Here is a 12,847-nt window from a genome sequence, read left to right as displayed (position 1 = left end):
GGAAGACTTCATGGCTACACCTTTGGTTTTATTTCTTCCTAAGGGGAGGAATGTTGTTCGACGTTCGTGGAGCAGTTTCCTCATACATCATCGAGCTTCTATCATTGGTGCAGATTCTACATTGAGGGGAGGCTTCCTAGCTTCTCTTCTTCTCTCATATGGGGGGGACTTTTTCCTCGCATGGGGTTTTGTTCCTCACATTCTTCTATGAGAGTTCTTTTGGGGGAGGGTTTTTTCCCATTGGGTTTTTCTCTCTTTTCCTGCTTTGTGAGAGATTTCACTGCATTGGTTTGCATGCATTTTCATTTGTACATGGGTACCTAAAATGGCCTCGTAACCGGGACCTATCTTGCATTGCTTAGTTGCATTGTAGACTTAAGTGCATTCTACTAAGTTGCACTTAAGGGGGGGTGTTGGTGTAAATAATTATTCGTCATGGATATTATTATACCTTACTTAAGTTTACTTAGGAAATGCATTTCATAGTAGTTTGGGTATGAGACACTCGGGTGTTTGTGTCACATTGGGATAGTGTGTGTAGGAGAATTTCCACCTTTTATGGTGTGATCTTGTTACTACTCTATCATATCCACTTATTGTGGAGTGATAATTCCACCTTCGATGGGTGATCCACCTCATGTGGAATATTTTTTTGTTTCTCCTACCTACCACACCTATTTCCTACCTACCCTTTTTTCTTATTGAGCCACATGTCATATTTGTGTGCTCACATATCCATATTGCCTTGCCTATATAAGCAGGCTCATCTACATTGTATGTAACAATCTTTTTTTATCTATTGATGAGAATAAAAATTCTTGTCCTATATTTTGTCTCTATTTGTACATTTCATTGAGCTCTTGATCTTGGCAAAATCTCACAAAATAAAAAGAATTACTCCTTTTTCTTGCAATTAACCTTCAAATATGTAGTTGAAAACAGTTAAATCAAGTTGCATAGTCACGATTGCAGGTACGATGTCAATAACAGACAACTATTTTTTAAGACCCCCACTATGGCTGCAGCATTCATTAAAAGCACACAGATATATAGTTGAATAAATAATATATATTTAACAGATATATCATGTACCTAATAAATTAAATTTAATTAATAATAAACTTGAATTAAAAAGGTATAAGATAATAAATAATATTAGACTTCACTATTTTTATAACATAAAACAAAAATTCAAAACACATTTATTGGAAAAAGATAGTACCATTACATTTATTCTAAAAACAAATATAAAACATATGGCAAAAAATAATTTATACTACTCTTTTTGCAATTAAATGACATGTAATGAAATTTCTGGCCCATAACTTTTTAAAAATGAAACAAAAGAGGTTATTAAGTTAAAAATTAAACCTCAGTTCAAAGAGAAAATAAAACAAAAAACCTAAAAGAAAACATAATGAACATTCACCATTGTAAAAATTAAACCTAAAGATTAAACAATGAGCAGCAGAATGAAAGAGTAAAGAAGTGCCTGACCTCACTCGTTCTAGAATTCCTTTTATTACAAAGAGATGGGGGAGAACAAGCACAGTGGAGTTTAACACAAGGGGGTCATGCGACAAGAAAATTTCAAATGTTGATTAGAAACCAGTTCTACAAACGTTGATTGGAAAATAGGTTAGTGTTGGGCTTTTGCAGAAATGGCATGGATGGCAAGGGCACCAACCCACACATATCTGGCACAGTCAAAAAAGTTATGTTTTTTGGCTACAGTCAGATATGCACCAATTTCCATACTTGGTGCGACAGTTCACAGGATACAGGTTCTATTTAAGTGTACCCTATAGCTGTAGGTTATATTAATAAATATGTTGTCTTGTTTTTGGCACTAGATATAAGTGGATTTTAAATTTTTTGCAGTCAGACTTTTTAAAAATATACTTCAAAAAGCTGAACATCTTGTTTTTTGATTATATTGTTGTTAATGTTTTGTTTTTGAAGTGCCAACATGAGTTACAATAATGAGAATTATGAGATAACTGAGGTAATAGGTAGTACAATTAAGAGATTGGATGAGAAAGTGAAGAGGTAATGCAAACTAAAAGTTAAGTTGTGAGTGCCACGAAATTTGATTGCCCTTCTAAGATTTTGGGGCCATTTTTCTACAGTTCACCACTCATCATTATTACAAACAGAACAAAAATGCAAGGGGAAGTTGTTATTGGAAATGCAAAATTCACTCTGATTAAAGTGGAGCTTATGGGGGCAGGAAAGGCCGTGTGTTGAGCTCTCAATCCAGTTATGGGCATGTTTAATATACAACTCAAGCTAAGGTAGAAAATCGCATTGGCAAACTCTTATTTTTCAATGGCATTTCATTCCATGTTGCTAACTCTTCTTATTTTGAGGCTATGGCAAAGGTTGCCAAAGCAAGTGCTACTTTTGTGCATCCCTCAGAGACAGAATTGAAGAAAACCGTTTTGGACTAGAAAACATTCCCAGGTGAATTTGTTGATGGAGGAAATGAATGCCACAAGGATTTCTCATGGATGCAGCATCATCATAGATGTGTGTGTGTGTGTGTGTGTGTGTGTGTGTGTGTGTGTGTACCGACATTAGACACTAACCACTCACTAATATAAAAGTTTCATGTAAGAATGGTCCATACTTCCTTATGGTAATTGGCTGCTTAAGAAAATGCAACGATACAAAGCTCCAAATTCAAATCCTTAGAGACATTAGTAACGAGCCTCGTCCTCCCAATGCAGTATAGTTGGTTATTGATGAAGCACGTTAGAGCAAAGCAACAAGCAAATTGGTTGAATCCATATACAAACACACTTGTTCGATGTAGATAGCTAAAACAATATATTAGTTATAGTTTACATTAGTTATATTGTATCTTCAATTAGTCACCGATTACAGTTATGACTCAATGGTTAATGAAGTACTTACTTTTTATATAACAATTTAATACATAATAGTCATCCCCCCACTGTCGCCAAAATCAGAAAAATTTATGCCATCCTAACCCTATCCCCCCTGCTCTCTTGTCTCTGAAACTTAGAGAAAGAGTGGTTTCAATCGTGCTCATGTCATTGAATTCCTTTTACATTCGGCCCTTAAAGAACAACTCAATATAGGACACTGAATGTTGTTTACCTTAAGCAATTTCTAATACAGCAAGCAAGTTATTGTAGCAAGTTCTTAAGATTTGTGTCGATGAATAGGTAATGGAATATCCATACTACTTATAGATCAACTTTGGCCAATAATTTTGAAAAAATTGTTGATTAACTAATTCATTTTTTGAAAAAATTGTAATATGAAGGAAAGCACCTGACCAACAGGTCCTGTAGACCAGGGAGGACTGTGTACATAATCAGACACCTTCCCTGAGTATGAGAAGCATTTATAAAGTGACCGACCATTGCCAACTAGAACATAATCGTCAGCAACCATTTACCACAGATTCCCAGCACAAGTCAACAAGTAATTAACATAAACTAGGTTACAATCATAATAACAAAACATGAAAATGACAAATTACGAGAACGACAGGTCAAATGTCTGAGCATAGAAAACCACTACACCAACATTAGAGGAGAAAGCATGTAAGCCCCAATTAACTGATTGTGGGGTATCCTAGACACATAATATGGCACAGAGGAACAATAAGGATAAGAATTGTAATATCAAGAACAAACACAAGGATGACACCTCTACTTGTGAAGAGTTAACAAGGCGTCGATGATCGAAGTAACCACTACACCAACATTAGAGGAGAAAGCATGTAAGCCCCAATTAACCGATTGTGGGGTATTCTAGACACATAAGACGGCACAGAGTAACAATAAGGATAAGAATTGTAATATCAAGAACAATCACAAGGATGACACATCTACTTATGAAGAGTTAACAAGGCATCGATGATCGAAGTGAATCGAATAATAATAAGAGAAAATCCATTGGTATATTGTACAACTAAGTCAAAAGACATGTTAAATTGTATAACTGAATGATCCAGATTCATAGGGGTTACAGACAAATTTGGTTAAAAGGATGTTAAAAATAAACATCATCATCATCATCCAAGTCAAAAACCACTGTCTTGACGAAAAGAAAAATATATTTATTTGCAAGTTAGGGCGATTAATTCATGAAAAAATTGTATTGGCAAATTTAATTTTGAAATTGTGTATGAAAAATGAAGGACAATTGACCAATGCGTACAAGATGTAAGTGTAGAAACCCCTTCCACCAGTAGGAGAAGAGAGCGTAAGAGCAACACTGGACTGATATATTTAGGCCCCAAGTGACACTTTAAACATAATCAACGTGCAATCAGGACACCTACCTAGACTTGAGACGCTCGAGGACTTTGATTGTCACAATCTGTGAGGCCATACATGCGTCCAGGTTAACGAACACGATTCTTTTTCCATTGGGTTTGCCTACAATGAAGGTTCGAGCCCGCAGCCTGAAGTGAACACCAGAGGCCAGCTGTTCCATGTTGGCGTAGCCCATCATGTTCACGTCCGCGGCCGGTCCTGTGATGTCATATGACCCTGTGCCTATTAGAAAGGAGTTGGAGTCTGCTAAGGAGCCATGAATTAGCAGCATTAACAGAGAGGGAACTGACACACAGAGAAGAACAGCGGGCAATCTCTGTAAGGCCGCCATTGAGACACAATACAAAGTGAAAAGATGTTTATGCCTGCATTGCTGTCGGATAGAGAATTGGGCCCTTCATAATATAGAGCTGCAAGCTGCTTCATTAAAAAGTCAAGGCTTTGCTTGTTTCCTACATTCTGCTGCTTGTGGTCATTGTTTTGTCGTGTGTGCGCAGAGATTTTTTTAAAAACCCTACTTTTGCGTTAGTTGTATTTCATACTCAATTGTTCCACATGAATGGTAGGTACAGATATACACAAAAAAAAAGAAAAATTAATTTCTACGTCAAATCTCATCACGTCAACGATTTTTAGGATTACACCTTTATGTCTTAGGACGAAAGAGTTTATAATGGATAAAAGTGTAGAGGGGAGGGTATTTGACATAGTTTCAATAGTAGATATCTATTTGTAGTATTATTGTTGTCGCAATAAATATAATGTTTAAATTATTTTTTAATGATTTAATTTTAATTTTAATTTAATTATTATTGAATATTTTGAATAACTTTTATTTGAATTTATATTTATTTTTAGAATAGAATTAGTTTATGGTTAAGTTTTCTTAATTGAAATTTATTTTTTATCTTTTTTAGAGTCGGTCAATCTTTATCATTGTATATGAACTTATATTCTTAATTATTGAATATTTTTTAGATTTAAACATAAGCATGGATTGTTAATTATCATATTTAATTGTTAGAAAAATACATATACATCACTTAATATGGTATGATAGAGCTTGCATGATATTACATTGCATCGCATCAACATCTAAACAAATACTTGTTTGTTGTATCTTCCAATTTTGTATATTAACAAAGAAGGTTGGCTAGATATCAAAGAAAGTTATTACTTTCCATGTTAATAATTCTTCCAAGATACTTTCTTTTTTTAGATTAACTAGTGGGGGTTTCTATCGATGACTCACCCTTGAATTGTGAGTATTTGTTCACAAGACCCACATCTCATATAATTCATTTCTTTGGGGATACCACTTTATATAATTCTCTACTAGTAAGGGATATTGTTGCGATTATAATCTCTTACTCCCCATATGGTACTCTTACGACTTAAACAATTTATGTGTCATATCTCCTCTTATAATGCATCCTTTGTATTGCTCCAACATCATCTATGAGCCTACCACGCACTCTCAATGTCATGCCTCCTATTTCCTCATGGAGAGCATCATTTGCCTTATCACTCCATCATTTTGTCCTCTAGTGTCACTTATGGGTTTACAACATACACCTATAATTGAAATAGGATTACTCTTTCAACACATTACAGAATTGATATTGATAACCTCTTGAAATCTTTAATGTTTGTTTCACAGATTCATATATCACCCAAATGTAATGACTTGCTAAGAAGATCATGCATACTCATAAGAAACATAACTTCATGTCAATCATTACTCGTAAAATATAGAACAAATTTAACTCAAAAGTTATATGATTAAATTCAAATAATATATTATAACATTAATTTTATTTTAAAAATCACATAATTTAATAAATTACATAAATATTATATGAAAAAATTCATAAGAATAATTAAATTGTTCAATCCCTTAAAAACCTACAAAGTGAAAACCAAATTCATCCTTTCAATTTTTCAATTTTACTAAGAAGTTACATCCCTCTTAATAAAAGAATATACAAAAATATATGTTTTAATTTTGAAATATAATAATAAAATTTATTTTATTGTATTGTTTAAATATACTTTTACACCACTTCCAATTAAAGAATAATTTATATAATTAAATTTAATACATATAAGTATAATGTTTAATATGCATATATATTTTTTTAAATTTCAACATTCTAATTTCGAATGTAATCATAAGATTTTATTAAATAAAAAATAAGAACAAATTATAATATTATGAACCATTTTGATCTAACATATATTTTAATTTATTTTATATTCTTTAGATGATAATAGCAAGGAGTCTTATTTATTTAACTATTTGTATTTTTAAAAAAAATGAAATTTTCAATCCACATTTACATGATAACATTTTTTAATTACAATGAGTTTGTTCCTTGTATTTCAAGTACTTTGGCTAAGATAATTTAAATCCAACACTTTTTCTAAAGCAATGATTTCAATTTTAGAATAATGGTTCTTGTTTAGATGCTAGCTTACTAAAGCTTTTGGAATAGTTCATTACAATTATATAATATATAGAGGGCATGTTTTGGAATAGTTCATTACAATTATATAATATATAGAGTGCATGTTTTTAAGTCAAACTTTCTACATATGTGGAAGAACAAGAACAAGTTGATTCCACCTAAATGATTTGCTCACAAATTGTTTCCAAGAATTAAATAGAGTGAGGTTTTTCAAATGTACAATTGGGAGAAGTAATTTCGTGGGAATTTTTTTTAATTGATATACATTATTTTACTTTTCAAGCAAGATCTTTTAGTTTTGTTTTTTTTCATTTCTTGTGGCACTATTTAAAATACAATACATGTAAGTAATGTCACTTTTTTTAAATAGTATTGTTTTTTAATAACTACAATTGTTTTTGCTAGAGCTAAAGAGTCTGCAATGATTACCAACCGAATCCACTCAAGAAATTCTAAAAGTTTGTCCCCAAAGTGTTTCACAAGATAGATCCCTTGAAACCCCCTCAAATGGTGTTCTTCAAACCTAATTTAATAATGCAGACTATTTGTTAGAAAAATTGAGAGGGTATTTTGTGGAAAAGTGATGCAGTCAAGGTAGGGAGATCCAATGAAGGACATCCCCGCATTGTAGCCTAAACACAAAACACCTCGCAAGATACCAGTAACCGGTAACACAACACCAAATAAAGCAGAAAGAGCAATCGGTAACACAACCAAGATACTAACCAGTAAACAGTATGAACAATTCTTATAACAGTTTAATGAATTACATATGCCACATGTTGGATCGTAGCCCAAGATTACAAACAATGCTTACAACACAAATCTAAGATCCGCAAATCATCTGCTCATCAATTCGGCCTTCGGCAATAGTCTGTCAATTGAGCACTGATCCAGACCTCATCCATCCCGACTTTAGTCCTCCCGAACCAGAATCTCGTCGGTAACTACATCTTCGCTCAATCACTCTTCTCTGAACTCTTTGTTTTCTCTTATGTCTCCTAAAATGAATCTCTAAACTTTCCCTTTATACCATCCGCAAACAATAACAAATCGATCAAGTCGGCCAAAGACCAACCGGTTCATGATGAAACGTGCAAACAATAACATGTCAACCCAAATCACCAAAAACATCTCCAAAATGCATAGAACATCACGCGGTCCTCCGGGAACATCGAACAAAGCCAAAGAAACATTACTCAATGATCCGCAAGCCACGGGAATCAACCGCAACCCAATTCAGCTTCACTCAACTCGCTACAAAACCTAACCGGTAAGAACACATCAATACCAGAATGATACCGGAATCAAATCCAAAAGCCATGAAGCTCGAACATGATAAAGACAACAAACTCAAGGTGATAAATCCAAATCCAAGATGTTAAACTCTCAAACATGAAGAAATGCAATGATCTCCAAGCAATTCCACTAATAACTGCTCTAACCAGTTTCAACTACTCTGGTGCTCCTACATCAGACTCTCAAGGTTAATTGAAAAGTGAGTCCCATCACTTGATCTAATTCGGTGATCTATCAATAGATACTTGCAACTGCCTCAAGGGTTCGACAGTCTGACTACAGATTTCGGTTGCCTCTCCTCGGCAATCTACCGGTCCACCTACAGCTTACCTCAATCGGCGACTACTCAAGTCTCCACCTACTAACTGCCTCAAGCTCAAGCTCCTAGGATCGGCGGTCTACCTGCAAACCTTGCACTGCCTCACGCTCAACGATCTGAACAAGTCTACAAGATGTCTCAACTTCTTTTACAACCAACCAGTACACAATCAACACTCTCTCCAACAACAAGTTTGAAACCAGCTCTGATACCATTTGATGCAGTCAAGGTAGAGAGATCCAATGAAGTACATCCCCGCCTTGCAGCCTAAACACAAAACACCTCGCAAGATACCGATAACACAACACCAGATAAAGCAGAAAGAGCAACTGGTAACACAACCAAGATACATAACCGGTAAACAGTATGAACAATTCTTATAACAATTTAAGGAATTACATATGCCACATGTTGGACCGCAGCCCAGGATTACAAACAATGCTTACAACACAAATCTAAGATCCGCAAATTATCTACTCATCAATTTGGCCTCCTGTAATAGTCTATCAGTTCAGCACTAATCTGGACCTCAGCGATCCCAGCTTTATTCCTCCCGGACCAGAATCTTGTCGCTAACTACATCTTCGCTCAATCACTCTTCTCCGAACTCTTTGTCTTCTCTTATGTCTCCTAAAATAAATCTCTAAACTTTCCCTATATACCACCCGCAAGCAATAACAAATCGATCAAGTTGGCCAAAGACCAATCGGTTGATGAAACGTGCAAACAATAACATGTCGGCCCAAATCACCAAAAACATATCCAAAATGCATAGAACATCATGCGGTCCTCCGAGAACATCAGACAAAGCCAAAGAAACATTACTCAACGATCCACAAGTCACGGGAATCAACCGCAACCCAATTCAGCTTCGCTCAACTCGCTACAAAACCTAACCAGTAAGAACACACCAATACCAGAATGATACCGGAATCAAATCCAAAATCCATGAAGCTCGAACATGATAAAGACAACAAACTCAAGGTGATAAATCCAAATCCAAGATGCTAAACTCTCAAACATGAAATGCAATGATCTCCAAGCAATTCCATTGATAACTACTCTAACCGGTTTGAACTACTATGGTGCTCTTGCATCAAAAAGGTACCCTCTAAAAGCATGCTTGGGTACACAATCGACAAAATTTGGGTTCTACATGGGATCCGTCTAGATGTTGTGCAAAACTTTACTAAAAGTTTTTTGTTTTTTTTTGCTTTTGTGTTTTATTGAAGTCAACCATGTTGAGGCTATTCTCAATTGTGGTCATTGGCTTGTCTATTAACCTTTGTTGGTTTCCAAACCCTAGACCCAATACTTTGCAATCTTTGATGAAAAGAACTCTTAAGTTCCCCATTTGGGGTGAGTTCTCTAGGTTATTCTTATCATGCTAGAATTTTCTAAGCCAAATAATCTTCTTCAGGATTGTGGTTTTGTTGAACCTAAACAGTTCTAATCAACATTTTTGTGTTAAGTTGGAACTCTCCAAAGTCTTAAAGGAAATCATGGATATCTAAATTGGACAAATGAGATATGTTCCATTCATACTTCACCTAAATTTACTAAATACATGCTATTATTGTCAATCATTAAAACATAAGATTTGGGATTGTCATTGGTCTCTCCCCAATCCAAAACCCTTCACTTAACCTACTTTTGGTTTGCATCCTACTACAAAAAAGAGGAAGGGTGGCATACACTTGTTAATCACATAGCTAAAAATAAGTAATAATGCTTCCCCCACCAAGCCTTCTTCAAGCTCTAGGGGCCAAGATCTAAAAAGTATTTCAAAACCTCAAAAAGTCTAAAGTATATGTTCAATCTCACTCTAGGAAAACTTCTAAAGTAACATATGTGGGAGCCCCACTAGCAATGTTATTGTCCTCTTAACCACCAACCAACACTATCTAGCATGCTTTCCCTCCTTTAGCTAGGTAGTAGAGGTCTCATGGCCTGTTAAGGCATCTAGAAGAGGGAGAATATGTGCAAAAAAATGGAGACCTGTCTAGCTTAACTTTCACAATAATATTTTTTTAATCAAGTTCAATGCTCTTTTTGTATAGTAGGTATTTCAGTTTAGATGAGTTCGACAAAAAGGAGATGACTCTTGACACTCATTTATGAATTGTATCTCTTGGGATGTTTGAGGCTTAATAGACCCTAGAAGTATCATGTTCAAGATGATCTCAACTACAGTTCCTAGGTCTATATATTCTCTCCTTATAACAGGTTCATATTTTTTTGGCTTTCTACATCTTCTTATGACATTTAGCCTACTAGTTATTTTTTGTGTAGTAACCGTGAAGCATGTTGGGTGGTGTCATCATCTTTCTCTCTCCTATGTAGCACCAACACTTAATTGGCGAGGGATGTGACCCCATAAACTACACCTTGTAGGCTCTTTTCAATATTAATAATCATTCATTCAAAGTTATTAATGTTTATGCTTTAAATGATGTTATTGAGAGATCTACCCTTTAGAGGTGGAATGCCAATTGAATGCACATCACCACTTAGATTATGCACAGAGATTTTAATATAGTTGAAATGGTCTATGATAAATGTGGGTCCTTGCCTACGTGGTGAAAACATAGCAAAAGAGAAGCTTGGTTGTTTATGTGCAATGAATTGGACTTTTTTTATGCTAATATTGGTTGCCACCAGGATCATACAACATGGTATATTTGGAGTAATCTATAGAGCAAGGCTCGGTAGAGTAATCAAGTCTCTCTTTTTTGGAGAAAGGGGTAAAAAATAATTTAATTAATACTAAAACCAACAATACAAACCAAATAATAAGGCAGTCCCCAAGTGCAACAAGGGGCCCTAGTAGTCAAACCAATAAGACAACCACATAACACAAGGAGAACCAAACCCACAAGAATCCCAAACATGGCAACCCATTAACCAAGCATATCCTCAAGAATCAACTTTTCTAACCTTTGGGAGCAATATAAGGATGGTTTCTCCAAGTCACCAACACTTTAATTGGCGATATTCTCTAAAGCCCATTTAGCCAAACAATGAGTGTTAAGATATTGGAAATTAACCTTAGATTTCTTATGTCACTCTCGTATCCACATGTTCCTTGAAAAGATTTCTCAAATACATGAAAAGAAAAATATTAAATATTTGCATTATCTAAACAAATAATAATTGCATCTTCAAAAGATAAACATACATGTGTCCATAATAAAAACAAGACAAAATAGACAAAGATACCTCTTTTGAAATGAAGCAAATACAATGTTATATTCTACAACTAAGTCAAAAGACATGTTAAATTGTATATCTGAAGGCATGTTAAATTGTATATCTGAATGATACAGATATATAAGGGTTATTAACAAATTTGGTCCAAATGATGTTAAAAATAAACATACTCTCTCCAGCCCAACAGCCAGTGTCTTGACGAAGGTGAAAACATATTTATTTGCAATCTCTAAGAGAATAATTCATGAAAGAATTGTTATTGGCAAAATTAATATTTGAAATTTTGTATGACAAATGAAGGATCCACCAATAAGAGAAAGGAAGCGTGCAAGCAACACTGGACTGATAAGTTGAGACCCCAAGCAATAGTTTTAAGCATAATCAACGTGCAAGTAGAACACCTACCTGGACTTGAGACGCTCGAGGACTTTGATCGTGACAATCTGTGAGGCCATACATGCGTCCAGGTTAACGAACATGATTCTTTTGCCATTGGGTTCACCCACAATGAAGGTTCGAGCCCGCAGCCTGAAGTGAACACCAGAGACCAGCTGATCCATGTTGGCGTAGCCCATCATGTTCACATCCGCGGCCGGTCCCGTGATGTCATATGACCCTGTGCCTATTAGAAACGTGCTGGAGGCTGCTAAGGAGCCATGAATTAAAAGCATTAACAGGCAGGGGATTAACGCAGGCATTCTCTGTAAGGCCGCCATTGAAACAGAATGCAAAGGGGAAAAAGATGTTTTAAGACTTCATTACTGTCGGAAAGAGAATTGGGCCCTTGGTTATATGGAGCTTCAAGCTGCTTAACTTTAAAGTAAAAGTAAAAGCTTTCCTTGTTTCCTACATTCTGCTGCTTCTGCTCATTGCTTTTTTTATTGTATGCAGGGAAATATATAAACCCTACCTTGGGGTTAGCTGTGGGTCATACTCTAATTGTTCAATCTGACTGTTAGGTATAGATATGCATCAAAGACGTGTAGAAACTAATATCTACATACATAGTCAATTTGATATCAATTTATTTGTATTTATATTTTTTATAAGATATAATTAAAAAATCTAATTTATTTGTATTTATCTTTTTTATATAATTAATAAATAAAATCTTATCATCACTAACAATTTTTGAAGGATTATAGATGTCATGTGCAAATAATCTTAACATTTGAAGGGCCTTGTTGAAAGGATATATAGAATGGAAAATTTAATGATTATTATTTTTATAATAGAAG

General features: G+C 34.8%; 1 protein-coding gene across 2 annotated transcripts in view; it reads right to left on the bottom strand.

Annotated features, from left to right (window-relative positions):
- LOC131032722 (neutral ceramidase 2) overlaps positions 1–12,539 on the bottom strand; it is a 57,104-nt gene extending 44,565 nt beyond the window's left edge. Inside the window, exon 1 of one of the 2 annotated variants that reach the window (XM_057963756.2) lies at positions 12,015–12,539. In XM_057963756.2, coding sequence (XP_057819739.2) covers positions 12,015–12,325 — 311 coding nt within the window. In that variant the 5' untranslated portion in view covers positions 12,326–12,539. Of the gene's footprint in view, positions 1–4,318; positions 4,844–12,014 lie in introns of those variants that run through there. The other variant, XM_057963755.2, reaches the window with a different exon arrangement.
- Between the last annotated feature and the right edge of the window lie 308 nt (positions 12,540–12,847).

Source organism: Cryptomeria japonica, chromosome 5 (assembly GCF_030272615.1).
Source record: "Cryptomeria japonica chromosome 5, Sugi_1.0, whole genome shotgun sequence".
Taxonomy (NCBI): Eukaryota; Viridiplantae; Streptophyta; class Pinopsida; order Cupressales; family Cupressaceae; genus Cryptomeria; species Cryptomeria japonica.
This window is presented reverse-complemented; position numbering and strand designations above follow the sequence as displayed.